Source organism: Neodiprion lecontei, chromosome 6 (genome assembly GCF_021901455.1).
Source record: "Neodiprion lecontei isolate iyNeoLeco1 chromosome 6, iyNeoLeco1.1, whole genome shotgun sequence".
Taxonomy (NCBI): Eukaryota; Metazoa; Arthropoda; class Insecta; order Hymenoptera; family Diprionidae; genus Neodiprion; species Neodiprion lecontei.
Genome location: NC_060265.1, coordinates 21,766,957 through 21,791,001, shown reverse-complemented (window position 1 = coordinate 21,791,001; position 24,045 = coordinate 21,766,957). Strand labels below are relative to the sequence as shown.

The 24,045-nt window shown below is 47.3% G+C and overlaps 1 protein-coding gene across 2 annotated transcripts in view; it reads left to right on the top strand.

The window, feature by feature from the left end:
• LOC107224593 (protein slit) overlaps positions 1-24,045 on the top strand; it is a 200,743-nt gene that overhangs the window by 13,563 nt on the left and 163,135 nt on the right. For both annotated transcript variants that reach the window (XM_046742928.1, XM_046742927.1), the window contains exon 2: positions 5,006-6,197. In XM_046742928.1, coding sequence (XP_046598884.1) covers positions 5,908-6,197 — 290 coding nt within the window. In that variant the 5' untranslated portion in view covers positions 5,006-5,907. The remainder of the gene's footprint in view (positions 1-5,005; positions 6,198-24,045) is intronic.

Sequence of the window (24,045 nt, the reverse complement as noted above, 5' to 3'; positions counted from 1 at the left end):
AATTTATTAGTTTTTAATACAACTAATTGGTAATTAGTAGTTCGTTTCATCGAGGCCCTCTTCTCAGTTACAGAACTGAGTCAAGAGTGTTGAAAATTGGAACGAAGCGTCGCTCGGACGTCCGAGTGTCGATAATTTATCGCAAACGGACAATATAATCCTGGAATCCTGTATTATATGCGAAAAAATTCGCGGTCTGATCCGACTTTTTGGTTCAGGTGCTACGCACCTATATTCCTCAGCATATGAAGAAAATTTCACGCCACTCGATGCACAATCAGAGCTTTCAACACATTTCACGGTCTCCTGGTTGAATTCCGTACCTGCAGATTTATCGGAGAAATATTTTCACCCTATCCAACTTTTCCCGGGTAGGTATGTAATACCCGGCTGCATGGCGACGGCCTATTCATGACTGTGGAAAATGCGCTATGCGCAGCGTTTAGGACGTTTGCGGTCGCACGTCTCTATTCCTGCAGAGTCAGGTCTCGCTTTCAGAACATGAACGGAGTTTTAAAACGGCTTCGATACTTTTTCCATTCTCTATTCTTTACATTTTTCGGTTTACTCGTTCGAAATATTTTTCATTTTCAATCAAAATTAAACTCATTAGAAGGTGTTATTTATGAAAGATTTGTCAATCTTCAATCTTGCTGCGATAATATTTGGTAATATTGTTCATCGTACAAAGAAGAACTTTTACATTCAATAGTATACTGGCTCCGGGCGTAGAACAAGAGAAAAATAAAACGAAACTAGTCGAGGAAATTTCTCGGATCTCAGATCCGATACGGCGAGTTGCAAACATGGCTGCACATTTATCCGCATACGTCCAGTTTCGTAATGCTTGTGTATAATAATGACTGTATCGAGTGTAATTATTGTTTACTTACCGCAAACTTGTATCTACGCGTTGCGTAACCATTCGGTGGAAAGAGTAAGCAGACGCGAGAAATGGGAACTGGTACAAGATCGATCAGTTATAAAGCTGTTATTAGATCGCGAGGAGATCTGTAATGATTGAAAATTTATTATTCACGCATTTTTTTTTCCTACTTCTTTCAGCTCTCTTCCGAATCTATGGAATCACAGGTGCAAACACGGCGTTTGCATTCTTGTACACTTTCCGCGAGATTAAAATTCGCGGGAAATTTAATATTCACTTTGAAGCGACGAATCGATAACTCGATTATAGCGAGGGGGGTATAGCTGGTACATTCTCGAGCACTCTCGACCAGATAATATCGCCTGGAAGCTATCCGAGGACCGAAAGTTAGGGTAGTCGGTCTCCCGTTCTGTGTCGCTGCGGCAAGTATCGCAGGCATCAGCCGCAGGTACGAAGTATAGACGCGTATAGGCGGATGCTTCGCATTAATTAACGACGTTAGCGCATATGAATTAGCCGGAGAAGTAGAGGCGAGCTACTTTTCGCACGTTTTTTACTTCTCTGACAGGCCTAAATGTGCGTGTGGGTGTGTGTTTTGAATACCCATATCTACGCAATGTGTGTGTCCGATGGTGAAAATCGCGACATTTTTCCAGCCCTCTTTCAAAGCCTGTTTGCGGATCAGTCTGCAGGTAAAGCTCGCGTTTCGCGAAAAATCCAATGCAAACAGGGCGAGCTTCCGGTTCGATCATAATCCCGTACCGAGTACCTGTGTCACGAGGATGTGTTCCTATATTTTGCTGACTCCGTTTTTCCCCCCGCCACGGTCTAATAATATGCAGATTATGAAATTGGCGATTGGAAAGGGTTCGATTGATTACGACTTACTACGGATATAAACTGATGTACGATTCACAGGAGCGTAGAAGTTCTTTCCGATTTTATTCGAAAACGAATCGCGCTCGAACCTTTTTTTTCCCCGGGTTTAAGGGTATAACCTCGATACCGAGGGCGAAGGGTGGAGGGGGAGAGAATCTAAGGCGATTCGCGGGCGAACCTTATGCCGGGGATATTGTATTCTTATCGGCATATTTGTAAGCCACTTGGGAAAACAATTTCCCATGGAAAATATATGCGGAGAGAGATATCTCTCGAGAAGAAATATCCGCGAGAGATGGAGGATTATACGAATCGGGTAATCTAAAACCGACGGCTGCGGGTGGCGGAAGGAAAAAGGCGTTATCCCTGCGGCACGCGGTTCGTTTGCCTCGTATTACCCATAGGCCGAAAATCTTCTCCTTTCTCTTCTTTTCGAGAACAGTTGTCGACGACGGAGAGCTCGAGAGACGCGGAGTAAGTCCGAGATGATGGGGTTACACGGCCGCTCGGCGATTCGACGGGTGTTTGGATTCGGAACGAGAAGCGTTGGGATGAAAGAAGAGAAAGAGAGAAAAAGAAGGGAAAACGGCGAGGAGGGGATGTTTGACGCTCGGGCGGAGAGCCGAAGGGGATGAAGAAGGAAAATTGGAGGATTTTTGCGAAAAGCCAAAGTTTACCTTGGAACTTGAGATGTTTGGAGAACATGTGTGCTTAATGGGGCATGCGAGATGCATCTTAGAGAATAGCGTCGGCTCTTCTGCACGCTGTGAAGCCTGTCCAACGTCTCTTTCCACGATTTTTTTTGAATTCGTTTTCTTATTTTTATTTCTCACTTCTTCTCTTTCATTCCCTTAATGGCACGACCTTTTTTAAACCATTTATTTCAACGGACAACGTTCGGCGGCAGGTTATGCAGGCTCGAGCTCAGGCTGGTCTCGCGTCACATCTGCAGCCCTGTTATTTGACACGACTAATTATGCAGTCCTGCACACGCTCGAAATAGCCACCGTTGATACTTTCTTCCTCTCTGGAGTCGTCGTACCTACACCTACGCCTTGTGCACGACCACGATGCTCACGGTTAAATATTAATTTGAGTCTGCCATGTGGTCTGAAAACCGGAGACTCCGGTGAATTCACTTTCCATCTTACTCGAACAATTCTGTTCTTTTTTCTTTCGATTCTATTTGAATACGGTGAAAATTATTTGTTGCCATATTTGTTTCCCTGTTTTTGCCATGCGTTTTAAATGTCGAAAAAAATGTTCACCAATTCGCAATTTTACAAAAACTTTGAAGGGGATTGCGTTTTTGAAATACGATACGTATGTTCGGCTTTTACTGCGTCGTAATATCTCAGAACGACTAGAGTCATAAACGCTGCAACAAAATCTGTTTTCAAGTTAACGGAATCGAAAAGAAACTCGAAGAATGGATATCAAAATGCATAAATTATATTCTACGATATCTTCTTGGTTAATGAATTCGTCGGGAACGATGCGACGCTGAGAGGAATATCGCGTTGCATAAAAATTGAAATTCAGAAAGTGGAAAGAGGCGCGATAAAAGCGTGGTAACCCCTGAATTTCCGCGTTCAATTCCGTCAAATTTTCCCCTTAAGTGGTCTGGTCTAATTCCGGGTCGAGACGGAGGTTTCAGGAAGTGAATATTAAAGGAATCAAAAGGTTCCGTCATCGATTATCGGCGACGTGGTTAATTCGCTGCATCGAGGAAGAAAAAGCTGCGGCAGCTTCCCGGCACGGCGGCAAATAACTTCACCTAACGAAGCCAACTCCGGTCACTTTTTGCCATCCAATTCGCGACTGTCGTTTTCGTTTTCCCGTTCGCCTCGCTTCGCGAAGATTAAAAATCAATAGCTTGCCGCCGCTACCGCTGCACCCTTACGCGGTGCACCGAGGCATGCCGGTATTTTCGCGAAAGTTGCAGGGCGAAGTCCATCCATCTCAGGTTTCCTCCACCTACTCGCTGCGCCTCGCTACCGCTTTCGGTTTTCGAGTCTTCGCCTGCACCCCTTCGACGAAGTGCACGGCGTGGGGGCTGGTTCGCTCCTCGTTCGTTGGGGTGAATTTCTCAGATATTAGGTTTCCCGGCCGTGGTTTTCAACCCCCGTGCCCGGGTATATCTGCCGATCGAATGATCGACCTGCGACGCGCCCCGAGGGAAATCAGACAATCAACGAGCTTCTGTGCTCGGTTTAGTTAACCCTCCAGGAAATATGCCGCTCTCCTTCTGGTATTACCATAAGTTTTTGAATTTTTTGTCGCCCCCCGCCCTTCCCCCCCCCCCCCCCCCCAACCGTTTTTCTTTTGTTTTTATTCACAGCATCCGAATATGCTAGAGAATTTCCGGCTGGTGGATATATCCGGTCGGAAATTCCGCAGCTAGTAGGGTGGAAAAAGCAAAATGTCGAATGGCTAAACGGTAGAAGGGTGTATGAGGGATCGAAATTAAGAAATGTGGAAAGGGAGGAATTCGGTAGAAATACAGAGAGATCATCAGATAATCGTCAAATTGAATGAAAATATATGGAAAAACAAAACACAGAATCGTGAAAAAAAATTTATTTTGACTGTTTTCTTTTTTTCTTCAGATTTTTATTTTTTGAGTATCTACATACTTCGATATTCTGTAAATTGCACCGAAAGAGATTTTTAGTTATGGTTGTTATACGGTCTTTGACTATTTTAAGTTTTTACCGTAGTCAAAAAATTTAGGCCTGTCTATAAATTGAATATTAATTATACAACTGTAACCATAAAATCTAACCTGTCTGGCTTACCATTCTTTTTAACTATGATCAATTACAATGCATTTTCTTGTAACTATCGCAACGAGTTGGTGCAACTATAAAATGTGTGTTCTTCGGTGAAAAAATATAAAAAATTAAACAAATAGACTTAAAACGTCGCAGCAACCAGAAAATGTAGTATCGACAACTATAATCATTAATCACACTCAACGGTTAATTGTGCCACATTTTCTTTCAATTCGAACAACACTTGAAATGTTATTATAACGATCCTAATTATTTTCCCGTAATTTTCCAGTAATGCTGTAAGTAATAAAAGTTTTGTCAATTTAAAAATTCGGCATTGCTATCCTTCAATGACACGATCGATCTACCAATTATCGACCCTCTCCGCTGCTATCACGTTATTTGCGTTTATTTAAGGGTTGAATTCCACCGACCTCTAACCACAACCCTTGTCTATTTGTTCCAGGTGATGCGGTTGTTCAGTTCGCACTTCCGTAAGATCCGCACGGTTGAATCCTGCAACGACGAGTCAATCTGAGGTCCGACAAATTGGCGGTAAAGAGTCTGGTCCCGATATCGGAGTTCGGAAGCTTGAGATCGGCGTAGTAAATATCCCGAGTCCGAGCGAAAATTACACCCCGGAGTAGCGAGAGTAATTGTTGCGGTGAATAGATGACCGTACCTGATCGATCCCTCGGGACAAGCAGAACGATCGCGAAGAAGCGGCGTACCCCCGGGGGGCGCGCAAGCTCGTCGACGGAGCGGTAGGCATCCAGCATCAAGATAAGGGCGTCGAAGCTCCGCAAAGATGAACGGGGTCAGGCTGGCTCGCTAGTCGTGGATCAGCAGAGCCGCGCCGTTCCTGAAGCCGTCCCGATATCCTCGAGCAGGCCTCCTGGCCGCAAGGGGGGGCCCGAATTCGCCGTAGGCCCCGAGCCTCCTTCCGGGGAGGAAAACGGCCCGAAGTGCACCTCGAAACTTTCGTCGTCTCCATCCTCTTCCGCGGGGGCCGTCAGCCGTGCCGAATCCTTGGCCGTGGGCGACGTCGAGTCTTCGAGATTCCGCAGCCCCGAGGTCCAGAGGAAGACGTCTCGCATCGAGCAGAAGACTTCGGACCGTCCCTGCTGCAGGCGCACCGTCGTCGAGAGGTTCCAGGCCAGTCGAGATCGAACCGGAAGCGTTATCCTGGGAAACCGCCGGCTACAGACGAGAGTCACGTTGAACCATCGGGTGGAGGTCGCCCATCCTCCCGTTGCGAGTCCGCTGGAGGAGGAGGAGAGCATCCTCCCAAAGCGGAAGGAGAAGCTGGTCGATATCCTTGAGGGATCGAACCGCACCGTCAAGAGTATAAACAAGAAGATACTCGGCATGGCGCGAGAAATGACACCGTCTTGGTCCCTCCGGCTTCTCGGGGTCAGTTGCGGCTCCGTAGTCTGTGCTTGGGGACTCTTGTTGATATTCTCGACCCTCGGAGGCGCGTCGCCGGACTCGAGTGTCGGGAACTTTGGTATTAGGAATCTGGGGAGTCAGATCGAGGAGGCCGAGGGCGCGAGGTGTCCTTGGGCCTGCAACTGCGGAGGACAGGAGGTCGACTGCGCTCATCGGGCCTTGACGCAAGTTCCTGGGGACCTGGCGGCGCCTCTTCTCGCCGAAAAATTGTGAGTACTGTTTTAGTTATCCATCGCGCACGTACAAGCCATTGAGAGCCACTGTGGCCGTGGTACCTGTTCGTTTTATCGTCCGATTTCCCGATCTCGAGATAACGACTTACAACACCAACACCGACGCCGACACCGACACCAATAGCCGGACGGTCGGCCACCCCGTATTACATTTCTATGCCCATCTAAATCTAAACTGTATTAGGTGTCGGACGTAGATAGGGCGTATCGTGTGAATATAGGTATATAGTACGGCCATATTGCCAGCATGGATCTATATTCCGTGGAGGTGCATCTTCGTGGAGGAAACTGAGCCGCGAGACGTGCCTTTGTACCAATACTGTAAATCAGCCTCTCGATATCGATACCGGAATTGGTATTTTTACGGGGCGAGATCACCGCTGCTCGGCCATCAAAATATCTTCAACAAATTACACCCGTGATGACCCGGGCGCATGCACCTATCATTCGAGTATATGGGCTACGGGAGGATCGAGTCTTACGTGCTTACTTTTAGGCCACGGTACAGCAGGTTACAACGTCGTCGAGAAGTCGCGATGCGATTAGTAGACCGAGAGCCTCGTCGTATTCCATTATTCCGTAAGGATATACCCGGTCCAATAAAACTTTAGATTTATGGGCAATTGCCCGAGGTGGTGGTGTTTCAAGGTGGAAGACGCGAGTGCCGAGTCCTCGTAAAATCCTGATTGGAATTAATTATTTAAAAATTCTTCACCTTTCAAATGGGGCTTTAATACCGTCGAATTGAATTAAGCTGCGGCACGAGCCTCGATCTTTCGCGATAATAACCCGCGTCTTGCGTGGCTTGATCGTCGATTCGCGGAACGCTCGAATAATTAATTCAGGTGTAAGGATTTTTCCTCTTTTCGTCCCTGGGCGGACCAACTTTTAAAAATAATTGTAAGGTGATTCGATTGTCCGAAAGGGACCTGAAATCTCGTTTAATTTTAAGTATTCAAAAGAAAAGGGATCTCGTCGGTGAAAGTTCGTAACAACTACGGCGACAGTGGATACCTGAGTTCGTAAATATGTCACGATAAATCCGGGTGAGAATTTTAATTACGTGTTTACACAGAGGCAGCGAAAGCCTTGATACAATAACCCCTGAACTCGGGGCGCGTTCTCAAGAATTATTACCCTTACCGGAACTAGCATAGTGTACGTAAGGATTGACTCTACAAATCGGTATAAATATTAATAGTCTCGTTGAATGGAGAATTAATTAAGCATTAATAATGAAAAAGGTCTGCGTATGTTGCGCGCGATGCCGCATATTCAACGCGTTCGACGCAGGTTAAACTTTGGTGCAAGCTTCTCGTTCTCGTCTTGTGCGCGAGCCAGTTCAACCTCGAAGATCAGAACCAGTAACTCGGAGAAGCTTAAGCGGTCTCATCTCCCCTCGGCTCTATGCTAATGCATTTCATGGATTTAATTATTCATTCGTTGGTTGGCTGGCTAGCTGGCTGGCTGGAGGCTCGTTCATTCTCTTCACTGCCGTTAGCATATTAATCGTATGCTAATCAGATGGGTTAATAGCCCGTCTTTACACTCTGAATTTATTAAGACGCGATCGGGTATTGATTATTTGTTGTAAACTTCACTTGCTCTTCTTCGACTACAGCCACCCGCCGTTCGTCCATCTCATTCTATCCTCCGCAGCGGCGACCAACTCGCTTCGTATTCTCAAGTATAAATCACCCGGCTATTTTCCGAGGCAAACCATGCATCAATTTTGATTATCAACGGTGATAATTAACTAGCGTCATATTATAATAACCGTGCGGTCTAATAACCAACCTGACCAATACCTTCTTCGTTCGTTCGTATCGAGGACGTATCTACCCCGAAAGATAGATTAATTAATCAGATCCATACGGCGGTGTGTATAATTCGCTTCGATACGAAGTCGATGTCGTCTTTGTTACAAGAGTATAATCACACGTGAATGTAACTCGAAACGTCGACCGGCTCACCGCATCAGCACGAGTCTCTTTATACCCTGAACCCGAAGTCGAACAACGCGAGAAACGTGAATCGGGTCCACGTAGCATAAATGATGTTTGCCCAAGCGTTGAGCCGATGTTTTTCCAACTAACATTCCTCCTTGTAACGAAACCCCGACCCGGATATTCTAATATTCTCATATTCACGCGAGTGAGCGCAACTCGGCCTACCCTCGACAAAATTCTCTCCGTTTTACAGGCTTATTTACAAATCATTCGGGTCCAGTTAACAGCGACGCGTGATACCGCAGGTGTCTAATGTCTTCTTCGTGAGCTACGCGGTGTAGTTTCAAACACGATTTCGAAAGTTAGAGAACGTCGACGCAGCGGGAACTGCAGCACTGCGATCCAGCGCCGGACTTGTATTCATGGGTTTTGCTCCAGGCTGGTTAATTGATCGAACGGACGTATACTTTATTAAGCACCGAAGAAACCGTCCGTGGTTCTGCGGCTGGCTGCACGTTTATCGCCTCGAGATTGGTATTCGCGTCGCGCGCCGCAGGTTACATGTTACAACCGTGTGTGAAGGTATTCCGAATCAGAAGAGCGAGCCGATGAAAGTGCAGTTAAAAATTTCCCAAGGCAGTCGAACGATACTCGAACAGAATTTTCGTATCTTAATCGTTCGGTTTCGAATTGGCTATATATCAGGTAATTGATAGTGCTCGGTATACATTCCCATCGTTTTCCTCTTCTGGCCTGTCGTTATAAGAAAACTAATGACTATCCCTGCAGGTTTCGAAACGGCGTTGGGCAAACAAGACTTCGATAATAACGCTGGGTGCAGAAAGGGTGTAGGGGTAGCCAGTCGCATTTTTCCATACGTCATTTCGGGCGAATCGTGCCGGACCGCCTTTTTCCCTTTGTTAAAATATCTCCGAGCTCTACGGGGTCCCGTTGAACCCTGGGCGTGGCAGCTGCGCGGCAACTTAAATCGCGTGTAAACGCGTTTCAAAAATTATCCACAAGCCAAGGCCGTCATCGCGTTGGGATACCCTTGGGAATTAATTTTCTGCAGGTAGATTTTCCTAGGCTCAGTTTTACGCGTAGGCGTCAACCTACCTACCGGTAACAACGCACCTCGACGACGCACAGTCCCGGATTTTCCTCGGCATAATGAATCCCAAAATCTTCGAAGGCACGTCACGAAGGAACGCTAAACACCGCTTAATGCCGGAACACGTTTTCGGGCATATCGAGAGGCTCGAGAAGACAGCTCTTTGCTGGGTCACTGGCCGGTCGGATGGGGTCGAAGTTCCCTCCTTCGCTCGTTTCGAAGATACTGCACGAGGAACTTATGATTGGGGAAAACGAAAAGCGTTCAATTCGAGTCTGAAGTGAATTCCTCGTCTTTGATCCACGGGCATGCTCACGCTGTATAATATACGCGTGAATCCGCACGCGGTCGAAGATTTTCACCAAAGATTAAATAAATTGCCTATAAATCCTTATTAGCCGTGACTTTGTGCGGACGGTGGTTGCGCAATTTTTTTTTTTTTTTTTTGCAGCCCGGGAAACTCGGCGCGGGTTTCAACGTCAGGTTTCTTCAGCTGGTTCTCGTTTTTCAATTTGCATTGATCTTTTCACCTTTTATTGCGACCACCTCCGTCGCTCGTCTATATATATATACTTGGAGTATAAAGCTGCGGTGGACGAAGAGCGAACCATAATATTATGCCAAGTTAATGTAGGTCGGCGTTATTCGGAGCTGGTATTAGATTTGAAAGGAGAAACCACGGTGCGATCGCTGACAATGATGTGTTCTCTGCTCTTTATCTCTCATCTCCCGTCTTCGGAGCCTGGGAGGTCTGCTCCATGAAATTCACTCCTTGTGCCGTTGAACGGTGAATTATCCACCTCCTGCATCGCGGGGTGCAGGATTGAGAGAAATCTTGAAACGTCTAAATCTCGTTTCTTTTCGTTCGAAATTCCTCACCGGCAAGACGATTTCTCGCAACCCTTGAAGGTGTTCTATGAAAACAATGTTTTTCGGGGAGCTTTTTCACAATTCCGGAAAAGTCCCGGTTGAAAAAATTTTCAAGAATCACCGCAGTGGGCGAGATCGAGAGTTCGGCGACAAAGGCTTTTCAGTCCCTTCAAAATGACCGAAAATTACGGAAAACCTACTTCTGCTTGGCTGCTGCTGCTTCAGGGGTTGGGTTATAACCACAACCGTGTGGCAACCGCTCAAGGGGGAGATCACCGAGTCGCGGCGGGATCTCTTTGTGAAGAAATTTACAATACTGTTCTAAAGATGAGCAATATAAATGTTAATGCTCCCTTCTCGGTTTTTCTAAAATTTTCTCTTTCCTTCTTACTCGGGTCCGGGAACGCTGTGGTTGTGTTACAGGTAACATACACGCGTGATCTTCCTCACGGTCACATGGCTGTAGAGTAAAATTATAATAATACCTATTCGAGAGACAATAAAACATGGCAAAACTCGTTTATACGCATGCCTAACATGAAAAATTCGAAAACATGGAAATGGTATTCCAAGGCCATTTGTCCGCCAAGGGTTTTACCGGCTTTGGAAGTTTTCACCACTGCGGCACGGAGAGAAGCTCGAAAGAAAGTCCGGCCCTGTCCTCGCTCTTATTTCCATCCTCCGCCGTCGTTCTTAATTCCTTCTTTATTTCCACCTCGAATGTTCACCGCGTGTATGATCACGATCCGTGAAAAGCGCCGCGGAGGGTATGTAAAACGGTGGATTTATGGCCTCGTGACAACAGCGCATCCGTCTTCTCCACAGTGCAGAGAGAGACGACGCTGCTCCCGCCGCACCACCTCGGAAGTGCGTATCATTGAGAGAATGCCGCATCCTGTGAAGAAGAAGTAGAAGAAGAAGAAGATGAAGAAGAAGGAGGAGGAAGAGAAAGACCTAGTCGTTCAGCGACTGCACCAGCATCCGAGAATTAACCGTTGGCAGACGTGCCCCTCCGGGTAAGGAAACCAGTTCCTTCAGCACCGGTGTTATTGTTCCGCTCACGAACTCGCGGCCTTTGGATCATCAGAGGCAAGGATAGGCCTGAGTGCCATGCCTCGAGTGGGCGGTGGGTGGCCAGAAAGTCTCGTAGAAGTAATATAATAAGCCGGCGTGCTCCGTGATTGCGTTGAACAGTTCCGAGCACGCTGGAATCGAAAGCTCTCGTTCCGTTCACAGCGGTGCTCGCACATCGGAAGGGAGAGCAAACGGAAGGTAGGTGACGATTGAGTCGTGGCGTGCGTTGGCCGCTCGGAGGAATGTAAATCGAATAAACGAACCGTACGAGGAACAGGCGCCCATGGCCGCCGCGTGTTGTGAGAACCCCGAGCAATACTTGAATTTGACAGTCGAGCGTGTAATATCGCCGCATTGTACCTCGCCATTGGAGATCCAGCGCCCTGCAAGCCTCGAGCCTTCGCATTGAGAGGTGTTGGACGCCCCGGACTCACCGAAGGCTGCACTAGAGCCACGCATTAGGCGATGACTGGTACCTTTTACCGAACCAGCCCCGTCATCCCGGGGTCCCGAAGGTGGAGAACGAGGACGTGCCGCACGCCCGGGGTTCTCTGGGATCGCAGAGGTTGCCGCCGCGCCCCGACGGTGGTCCTGCTCGACGATTCGACCGTTTGATAGAGACGGATCTCTCTTTCGAACGTGACTCAAGATTTGCTAGGGATTTATCCTCGAGGGCGACGGCTGATGAACCTTGAGTGAGATAAAACGAGCCGTGAGGGAAACGGCGTAGAAAGACAAAGACGAGTCTCTTTCGACCAGTCACTCTAATTCACTCTCGCCGCTCCACGTGTGTACGTGTAACGTTGAATGCGAAATGACGACGAAAGCCCTTTCCTTCCCTCAACTCTACCGCGGAAGGTCTTCCGAGCTTTTCTCAAACCTGCAGGCTTGAAAATACGATTCCGTCGAGATGCGCGGTCGGTTTGAACGCGTTGACGGTAAACAAATTGATGCACATCTTCTCGTACTCTGCTAGCAATTTACGTGTCGTTAATTAGGCGCTTCGCAACGACAAAACGTCGAATCCCCTTCGACGCAACGCGCAAGGTTCGTGGTTTGCTACCCCGTCGTTATAACGCGTTTTCACGCACAATTATAACGATTCAGCGAATGTAAACAGAGTGTATAGCCCTGCAAATTAAACGCGTGCATCACGGGGTGACGGCAAGGGATTTTCTTGTGAAACCAAAAAGGAAACCGAGGACTTCGTCACAGCCGCATGTCCAGCCGTATCACTCGAGGCTATTAATTTCGTATGCATTCCACGCGACGGCTAAGAGGCCCCTTTTCCTCCCTCCACTTTCTGCGGCTGAAAGAGATTTATACGCTTTGCGGACGACGGACGTTGCCTGCGTTTATCACGGACTCGCGTTATGGGTTCATTTAAGCCACCGACTGCGTAACGCACCGCAATGATAGGGATGCGTGTTACGAGGGAGATCGTGGCCGAGGTGTTTGGTGTCCGGTTACTCAGTCCCGGTACAACGAAGTCTCCGTTGCAGCCACCCCGACGCCCCGCGTCCTCATTCCGTGCCTTGGAGAAATCCGACGCTTTGTTGATATCCAGATGCGATATACTTGTGCCTGGGATACTTCGTATACGTACCCTGCACCGATTACTTATACCGTATAACGGTGCATCCGCGAGCTAACTTTTCCATAATCTCTAACTACAAAGGGGGGCTGCTGCAGTCAGCTCTTGATCGTAATAACCGCGCGCGCGGCGCAAGCTGGGATCGTTCTATATTCTTGGCGCATGAGAGACTGCGGGAAGTCGTTTCTAATTTCTCCTCAGACAGTTTATTCCGCCAAAATAGGAGTGTTGTGATTTTTTTTCTTCTAAATGCGGGATTCGCAGTTATGGGGTAATTACAGAGTGGTCAAAAGTAACCGAATAGGATAAATCAGACTGTAAGTTTATTCGTTTTCATCAAGAAAACGTCACTGACACTAAAATGAAAATATGGTGCATGCGTGCTCACCCAGGATCTCTATAACCTTGATTTATGATTCGACCCCACGCCTGGGGTCTCGGAAGTCTCGAAGTGGAACTCTGAACTCTCGTTCCATAGAGTGGGTAAAAAATATTTTTGACCGACTATATCTCAGAAATCTTCAACTCTTCCGACTTTGTCAAAGCGTAGATAGAATCGACTATCGTAATGGGAAACCCATAATCAAAATACGACCATTTTACTTGGAACTGTGATCGAAAATCGATTGGAATCCCACAGACCTCGGCGTGGCGAGTAATTTTCGAAAAAATAGGTGTGGCTTACGAGGGTTGACATGTACCCAAAATATGGTATAAGTTCTGTTCATTCTCACAGTCTCAATAGCAGGTTTGATGGTTTATTTTTCCCTAAAACATAACATGGTCGAGGACAATTTTCACGGTTATATTTGAATTTCAGCGTGCGTACAGATGCACTTAAAACATCGGCAAACTGTAATCGCGTTACTGTAATATCTATATTTCAGAACTCGTGTGATTGCCAAGCCCTGATTTCATTAGCGCACGAGAATGATGTAGGTACGTACCTACCTACAGAGTTGGCGTGCTCCGTCTGACGTGTAACATTTTTGTAATTAGTTTGCGCGCGATTCGTGGAGTATGCACATAGGTATGTATACCTGTACGTATGCCGTATGCGGCGAACAGCGCCTGGCGAGGTGGGATGGAAGAGAGGAACGAAGAGAATCAACCGAGCTGGCAAAGTAGAGGAAAAATAGAGGATAGGAAAGAGAATTACGACGTACGTGATACGCAGCTCTAATTGCCGGTGGCGTGTTACGAGTGATTATTTTTTAATTGTCGACCTAAAAAGAGTTCACCTCCTCTGTTGTGCTTCTACGTACGCAGCTGGTTGTGTGGGTGCAGCTTACGTATCAGCGATGTAGGTGCAGTATTTTTCAAACTTTCGAAACCATTTCATCCTGTATACCGCTGCTACTAGGCAAGAATTCGTTTAGCGTTGTACAGGTTATTCTACCGGCGCTAGGACGGATTTTTTTCTCGACAAACTGGGAAGAATGTTTCGCCAATATCTCTGCCCCAGTTCGTTGAACAATCGATTTGTCATTGGACTCTCGCTGCAGTGACGCGAAGCGATCAATTTTCTTCAATAAAACCTTCATTCGATACCAATTTGCCTGGATATGCCAGTGGGGTGAAATATATGGGGCGCACAACCAACCCATTACACGAAAGCTATGATCTATTGAATTATCGACCTCCTGGTGTAAGACGCCGACCGTGAATCACAAACGCAACGAACCCAACGTAAAGTTTTAGGGCGTATAGAGTAAGGCGTGTAAGAGCGAAAAGCTCCGATTGCTCCGAGATTTTGAAAGCCCAATTTTTCACACGTTACCTACCTCTCGAAATTTCAGACTAGAATTAGAGAGAGAGAAAAACTGCGCAGGTGAAAACAAGCGGGTGAATCACGCAATCTTCGATAACTTTTGCTGCCTGAACCGTATTTCCCAGGGGTTGCTTGTACGGGGGTAATTTTCCTCGGCTCTTCGAGTCTTAATCCGCAGTAAGCTAACAAGGAAAAGTGAAATTCCAACGGGGGTGGCAGGCAGAAAAGGCACGACCATTACGGCTGAAACAGTGATGAATTACCCTCGAGGAGGAAAAATTGGTAGCAGAAGAAAGCGGCGCGTTCGATGGAAGCAAAGGCTTGCACTTCAAAGTCGAATCGGCCACCGGTGCCGCTGGCAAGTCGCGGACTATTTCGGTCCGAAAGGCCCCCGATGCCTTTCGGCAAGTTTGTCACGTACCCGGTGTACCCCGGGCACATTATCCGCGGTATTATCGTCTTAGCAAAGAGCTGATACGCCGTTCTGAGAGTCCTCTGCATTAGTCCGCCGGTTCCACGGCCTCGACGACTTACGAAGATTCGTTACCGTTGAGCGCTAATGAGTCGGCTGCTTTGACCTCCGAGAAAAGGTATTATGTTTAACATTAGCCGGTGTATGTACACTCGGAGTCCTCGTCACCCGTAACTTCGCGTGTGTGAAATTCTCGAGGAATCTCCGTCTGTGTGGGTGTCGGCAATAATTAATTTCTAAGGCTCTTTGATCTGTCCCTGACACCTCCTCGCCGCCCTTTCACACACGGAGGAGCTGTTTTGCGTGTGCTCGTGACATTGCTCCCGTGTAATTATTTCATTTTCAACCCCACGCGGTTATTTTGTTTTTTTTTTTTTTTTTTTTGTTTATGTAGTACTTAAAATTGACACATGGTTTGGCTTGAGCGGGTTTTCTGGACGATTTCGATGTTGACGGATACGTATATCTTTGGATTTTAGAGTCCATGTATCTCAAACGCGAAAAAGGGCTCAACACTCCCATTTTGCAATTCTGAAATGTCATGAAGTCTACGAATTTACTATTGCGATTTCGTAAAATTTGTGCCATTTGTTTGTTTCTGCGTCAAATGAAAATGTGTTGGAGTATTTTTGTTCTCAATTACGTATAGAATGGGGCTCTTATGCTCTTTTTCACGTTTGCAATACGTGGAGTTCGATATTTGGAGATATATACGTCAACGTCCAAGTCGACCAGGGCTTAATTCTATACTCATCCTGATAATCACACTGAAGCCTACTTTGGATTTCTGTAAATTTTTGGTCGTTTCTCGTCAAAAACGTTGGGGATGTGAAACAACAACGTCGACTCGAAGAAAAAATCATTTTTCGTCAAATCAAAGTCTGAATTCTGGTCTTACGTATGAACAACAATCTTCTGCTAAATTGTGGCGAAATGAGAGAGAACGCTGTGAACAAAAAAAAAAAAAAAAAGCGTGCGAAACCCTTGAGAATCGCTGCTCCTCGTGCTTTCTCACGTTTTGGGAATTTCTACTTATTTCACAAAGCTATCGTTTGGAATTCCTCATGAGGTTCGACGAAGGCTAGCTAAGAACCTTCTCTCGTTTTTTTTTTTGTTTTTTTTTTTTTTTTACCAAAACCCGTGACCCATGATCTCAAGTGGGTACCAGGAACGTTCTGGAATGGAATTACCAAGCCGTACATGTGTGCATGTACCAGTCTACAGTCGCGCCGTAAAAATTGAAACCCGATTTATCAACTAGCTCATCATTTACACCGGCCTCCAGGCAGCTCCAGGCTCCCTAATATTCCCGGCACGTGCGAACCTTTCCCTTCTCGAAGAATGAATTCTCTACCGAATCGCGCCTCGTGCGTTTAAGGTGTTTCACAGCACCTCCTTATACACTTCGAGAATACCTATAGCTACGTGAAAGAAAATTCACTACGTACGATCCGAAAAGGGATCAGGCGTCGATAGCTAAACAAACAATCTTCCGATTTTCAATCCCAGAGTTCAGAGTACAAGCTTATCTGCTTTTCAAATTTTCACGACACTCTTTACAATGTCGAACGTACAAAAATCTGTAGACCAATCCAATTTATTGTAGTAAATTTATATAAGTATATAAGTAAATTTTCTTAACAGCTACATATTTTTTCATACTCAATTGCAGTTTCTTAATTCTTGCAGTTGAATCTAGAAATTTTTCAAGAAGGTTTTTAGACTCGTCAAAATTCTCGACAGCTTGTTAAATTATTCTGTATATTAAAAAAAATTTACTTTCTTTCATGTCAGCAAATTTTGAGCCACGGAACAAAATTTCAATGCAATTCCCCACGAATTGGTATAAAATTTTTCTCTACTCGTACGGAGTTTAAAATTTTCACAAAAATATTCCGCCGACGATATCGTGGATGATCATTTCGCGTTTCTCTGTTTTTCCGCGAGGAATCGCGATTCCGGCGATTCGCGTTGTACCAATGGCAAATGGCAAATGGCAAGGTGTGAGGCCTGAGTGGAGCAGGCAAAGCACGTGACAACGTTTGCCCGCAAGCTCGACCCAGCTCGCTTAGCGCCGTATAAAGTTCCTTGTTATTCCATTGACCCGCTCGAAGTGCCATTTTCTGTCCCGTCTCGTCCCGTCCTCTCGTCTCCTGTCACCCCCTTTCTTTCTCTTTGCCAACTATTTTCTCGCGAGAAGCGACAAGCGTCTCTAGTTCCTCGTCTCATCTTGTTAGCGCGAACGTAAACGTTGCCCCGTAAACCAACCAAGTTGCTTTATTCCGCAGTATCTATACCTAACACCATCTCCCAGCACTTCCTCAACAGACGTCAACTCAAGCTGCAGTTCCAGACCCGTCAGTCGCTGCAGTTTAAATGGGATGAAAATTGCCTTTGTCGCGATTCGACGGAATTCAATAGAGGTCTTAATTCCACCTTCGTTGCACACTCCTACTCTTCAATTCTTTCGATACCGAAACTTGTTCCAAACACTTTTGGCCGAATAAAATAACTATTCAATTCCGGCTTTTGACTTTAGATCAAATTGCTCACCCTCCCCGCGTTGCGAACACTGAATTATTTCCGCGATTCTGCGCAATGTTTACTTGTCTGCCGTACCGCGATCCATTGGTCGAGTGAGTAGGTACCCACTCGTTAAACGCTCCACGAACGTATTATCCAATGTATAGCTGCAACGCGAGCTCAGCACATGGCCATTGTGTACGCGCGCGAAGGTCCAGCGAGGAAACGTGGTCGATTAGCAATTTGTGTCTTCCTGTGTCAAAGTGGGCCACTAATCTTGCCTTTGGTCCAGTCGGCCGGCACAAACGGACCGACGAGGCGACGGACGGACGGCTCAATCTCTCTAAAAGATGCGGTGACGTTGATAGTCGGGTGCAGCGGAGTGAAGCTGAAGCGGGAAAATTGCCCCTTGGCGTAACCCGGAGAGGGAAAATATGGAACAGATAGGAACGGTAGAGATTTCGCCCCTTTTTGATCTTTCGCTAAAATACTTGACCGGTGGCACGAAGTCGCAGCGCACTGCCTAGTTCGTTCGGCTCGCGACCTCTCGAGACGAAAGAGTCTCTTGGTTATTGCTGTCCGAACGAGATAACTTGGTAATAGTAGAAATAAAGCTGGGAGAGCAAAACTCGGCGTCTGCAGAAAGCGTTTGTATACACACGTATACGTGCTTCGTTGGTAACACGCCTGACCCTACACTTCCCGTTTTCGGCCGGCGCCGAGGAGTCGAGATATAACCAGCCGATCGGAGATATTGGACGTCGGTGATCGTAACGAGGATTTAATAAAAATTTCAGAAGTCTAAGACAGTGTGCCCGTGTCTGTGCGATGTATAGACGCGCGGCTTACCGTGCAGCGACCATATATCCGGATGCTTTTCTATCAACGGCGCGAAGAGAGACCCGCGTCGCCAGTTTTATACCCTTTCTTATTCCCTCATAACAGTCGGTGTCCGTATTATCCCGCGACCATGGCCCGTGAGCCGGTAAGATTTTTCGGATCGCTTACAGTGATATACGACGAAAGACTTCACACGGAGATTGCGAGGAAAGGTTGAGGTCAAGGCGACGTTAAGGTCGTGAGATATTCGGCTCCAATCTGATTCCGACCTCGCGTCCTCCGGTTTTTATACATCGGATCTATCGCGCCATATGAGAATTTTTAAGGTGTGACCATGCGATGGAAGAATCGCGAAGGTGTCGGAAGTGCTCTCGCACCGTGCTCGGTTCGATCAATCGCTGAATCTTGAAATTGGCAGTTACTTACCGCCAGAAAAGTATTCTGCTTCATTCTTTCATCGACACTTTAGGACATTGAATATGTTTCATAAGAATATTCACAAAAGGTATTCATAAAACGTCAGCTATCGAAGATGGACGTTGACGGAGGGACTTTTGGACGGGAAACTTTGGTTGACGGGACATCCAGTCGAGATCCGGCGAGGAATTCAGTCGGTCTGGCGTCGTTTGAGCCGGGCTCCTCGGACAGTTTGGGTCCTTTTAAGGCTGAAGCGCCCTCGATACCGGGTTCACAAACACCCAGATGCGCAGGGCACTCTTCACACGTAGCTACGGGTACAACCGAGAAATACACGATGCTCGGTGGCAGGGAGGGTGCGCACAATCAGCCCGCAGTGATTGAGGCTTTGAGGGTAGCAGGAGCAGTCTGGCTCTCGGCAGCACTCGTTCAAGTCTCACGCTTTTCAGGGACCCAAGGAATTTTCGATCGACCACTGTGTCGTATACACCGCGGTACGCGCGTGTACGATTCGAACGACAAAATCCATCGAGCCTTTGCGAACCTTTGTCATCGGGTTTGTCGGATTGCGTTCCTCCTCTCCGGCCGAGGATCTCGACGCTGCCTGCCTTTTCGCTTCTTTCGTACCTTCACACGCACCTTGAAGCACCGCGTACAATACCTCTACTCTTTGCCCTCGCATACGGAAAAGCCTCGCAGAACTCTAGGGTGATTAGAATTCGAGTTCCGCGACGTTGAGCAAGCATTTTAAGGGTGTGCAACGTGCACTGTACGGATATAATGGCAATGGTTCCAGTACCAGCGGAAGACTTTGCAGTGATTACAGAGACGTACGTTTTGGGCCTGCACTAGTGTGATAATAAGGGCCAAATGATCTACTCGAAAGATCTTTTGACCACTTCCTGTCTCGCAGACTAGGCTCAAATCGTCCCAGAGACATGGAGTATAAGAGGCTGAACGGATACTGTCTTGGCATAGGATCATCGATCTCTTTCTTCCTCTCACGTTTTCGTCCTCGTCATTCTCCGGGTTTCATCTCTCTCTCTCTCTCTCTCTCTCTCACTCACTGGGTTGTTCGTTCTTTCTATTATTCCTCCTCGCCCCGTCTCCCCCTGCTCCAATTACGAAGAGGAATGCTCATTTGGTCCGCGGCAGGGGACCGGTAATGGCCAGCGTCCACTTCAAACTATTATCAACCGTCTGCCCACCGGACCACTCCGAATTTTTAATCTAACTCTCAGGTGACTAACCTCGGCACGGTCACCGGCTGTACCGTGACGTCTAAAATTCACCCCGTGAGTTAAAACGACGAAAGTGTCTGCACGGCGTCGAGTTTTCGACCTAATCGTGCTCGAGACAGGAAACGCAGACAATTTGTGAATCGGATGGCGAAGAGGATACGCTCGAGTGATTCGGAACCGTGTGATCCTCTCTCGCCGAAGGCCGAGGAGAACTCCAACGCGTCTAGGGCCTTGGGTTATACGAACCTGCAGGGCTCTGGAAGTTAATGGCTGGAGGCGCGCGGGGTGCGGTAGAAAGGTCGTAGCCGTGGTTCCCGGTTCCCACCGCCTCCCGGTGCGACGCCCTGCAGGATCGGGATCGGTGAATGCCTATCGAGAGCCGGCGAGGAGGTGAACAAAGAGCGCACTGCGGGCCTCGGTGAGTTTAGCCGTTCGTTAACTGGTTCTCTTTACCATACGGAGCTGGGAGCGGAAGAGGATCATCGGGTCAAAGTTTGCGCGAGGTTATATCCACGGGCGAAGAAGAAGCGAGGCGAGGCCGAATGGTAACGCTGAACACGGCTCGTCGCGTGGTCGCTTTTTTCACCCGGAGAATAAGAAGAGGAAGAAGGAGTGGATGTATCGAGCCGGGATCCAGACCCGCGGCTTCGGCCGGACGGTGGAATGTCGAGTATAAATGTAAAGATATTAGTCAACCGGGAGGCGAGTGCCGAGGGAAAGGAAAGTAGCTCCTAGATGGATGAGCACTGCGCACGCTATACGCTAATAGAAACCTAATGTCTATAACTAATGTCTCTTATACGTATACCTTCCTTCACCGGCCATCCACCTTTATCTGGACGACTACGGCCGCGTCCAACATCGTGAAAAAGACGCGATACAACATCGCCGGTAACCTACGTTCGTCTCCATCCTGGGAGATGTTGCATGGTAGCTGGAAGCAGCAGGGCGCGAGGCAATTACAGGAACTGTCGAACGACCGCCGCGGTGTCAATATAGACAAATTTTCATTCTTCACCCGTGACGCTAGTTTCGTTGGAGTAATCCGTGTAATTGGTTGATTTTATCTATTCGAGATTTCACTCGGCATTGGTCGATAACTTTGGACTACGAAACCGGCGCTCATTATCCGCATCGATGAAAATTCTCGAGCATGGTACAACTGAGTGAGTTACACGCGGGATTCAGAATCCCCGAGTGCATCCATTATACGCATTACGCATCCACCTATGCATTACCAGGCGAGATTAATCATACGGCATAACGCTGCGCGAGCGATCGGATGCGCTGCTAACTTAATCAAAACTGATCGTACAACCCGCGAGAGCATTATAATATCCCTACCTATGCATGGGATCGGTGGAGCAATAAGTATACGACGCGTGTAATGCAAAACAAAACAAAAAAAAAACAACTCGCTTGATGCACAATGGAAGGAGGAGGAGAAGAAGAAAACGCGATTGCAGCTTGGAAGACGCTACTTTGAGGTGACTTAAATTTTCGTCGCCTGAAACGGTAATGAACGTACCAAAATTGTTCAAAAGCTAGAAAATAAGTTTCTTTCCGGCTAGTCCAAAGTGCGGAATCGCAAGGCTACGGTGAAAAATTATAACGCTCGTGGTTTTAGTTTCGATTCGAGTTGAGGAACCGTATGGGTACCACGGTCGAAAAAAATTCCGTGAATTTCAATGTTTTTAACACATTCCGAGAATGGTATTAAATGGAAATTGTGGCGAGGTTCGGGCGCATACTTTGGTATTCGAGATGGTCGTACGTGCCGTATCCATAATTCCGGGAATATCTTGCTTTCGCCGTCCTATTTCAACGCGCAGTTTCCAGGGTAGGTACGTGTAGACAGGGTCCCATGTACGCATGTGCGCACGTGTGTCTCTCTGTATAGACGGAGGGTAGGCAGAAGTATGTTCTTTGCTACACATTAGGGGAGGATCCCGGTGGCAGGCAAGCAGGTAGCTAGACAGACCGAAAGACGGACGGATGGACGGACAGACAGGCCCTCCATACATTATCCATGGGCATGCCGCGTACGGTGTAACGGGTGTCCTGAAAACGCACCTTCGAAGTATTACATCCCTGGAAAGTTGGCGATCACGTGTCAAGTTTCTTTACTCTCGTTTACAGCTGGGGGTAAAAATGTATGTCGATCAGGAAACGGCGAAGTTACGATATCAAATTTTCAATGACGCGAATATGTATTTTAGAAAATTGTTGAAGCGTCGACGGGTCAAAGTATAGAACGCCACGATGTAGAAACGTCGGAATAAATTTTGATTTTCACTATTTCACCTTCGTACGTTTTGTCTTTTTATACATATTTCGATATTTTATTGATCCGATATTCCATTACACAAATTTCCGCGTTTTCGAAAACTCGACATCGTGACCCTTCTGTTCTCCAATCTTTCAACATTTTTACCCGAATCCTATTTTTTCTACCACAGTAAGCCGGTATAGCAAACTCGATGGTTTTGATCCCAATTCAAATAAACTCTTCGATTCTTCTTTTGATCGTTGATTTTCGGGGCGATTGAAATGATTTTTCGGAGCCCCCGTTATACGCGACGTTCGTTCCAGTAGCAGGGGGGAAAATCCCCGAGACCCTGGATGGCTGACAAGGGTGAGCATAACGCGGTAACCGTTTGGAACAGTCAAATATTTGAGCCCAGCCTTTGGTGTGTTATAATATGAATGTTACAATGGTGTTTTAGGAGTTTAAACGCGAGGTCTGTAGAGTGACGGTTTCCCGTCGATATCCCGATCTCCTTGGCTATGCAAAGAGCCCTAAGGGGAGGCTCGCATAAACTCCATAAAATTTGATCGAGATTTCAATACCGCGTTGGCCTCGTTTTTTGCCAAATACGGTGTGTCTAACGGGTAGAAGCTGCGTACAAGGTAAAGAGGGATCGGTTGAACCGAGGCTTAAAACGTACATAAGCTGATTTCCTCCCCGCCCCCTCGTAATTCCGCGAACAATAAATTCATCCCCCTGCAGGAATTTCAACTCTCAACTCTCGGCTGTACTTTCGTCGCAACGCTCGCCGCCACGGTTACACCGCGAGCAAAGTGAAACAGGGATCTATAGGTCGACGGTATAAAAGCGGCAAGCGGGGGTGGCGGAAAATCCGCTTGTGGGCCGTTACAAACAAATTAAACTTCTTTTATACCGATCCACCCTGGCTTTCAGGCATTTTGCAACGTCTCTGAACTTTGCAGTTACTCCGAACCCTGCGGAATCCTCCTCGGCGTTATACTGCGGCACAAAACCGGTGACTAAATCTTTGGGAATTGTCTCAAACGCTCTGTAAGTAGAATCGGACGTTTGAGCTGCGTTTTCGGTCTTGCATGGACGGAAGTTAAAATTCACCGTCCCGCTACGCGATCGCTCTGTTTGAATTCTCGATGATTCATTCGCAACTGGAATTTGCTTCTTGCGGAGGGTTTTCAGCCACTTTGCTGGAAGACCTTCCTGTTTTCAGGTAGCACGCTTCCACTCCCCCCCCCCCCCCTCCCCTCCCTCCTCCTCGCCGCTTCCCCCCGCCGTTATCAGCGCTGCAGGTTTTTCACCGCCGATCCTCGATTGCCTCGATCGACCGAGCGACGCGATTACCTGGAAAGCAATATTCCGGAACGCGATAAGAACGGACCGTCCGCAAAGGAAATCCGCTTTTTCCTCTGGTAAAATGGTTGAAAGTACTTTACCTCGACGAAGCTCGTCGACAGAGCCATTGAGGCGAAGTAGGACCGTAACGAACGGACTTCGGGCGACCAGCGCCGATCCGGTTGTCTGTGTCAAGGATTCGATAAAGAATTTGCCGCTGCTTGGTTCAATGGAAACGCAACGGGGTCTATAAATACCCCTACGAAAGTCCATACAAGGTCTTCCGGGGCATGTATCGCATCACCGTATCAAAATTAATCCCGCAATGGCGCAGATGTTCTTACAT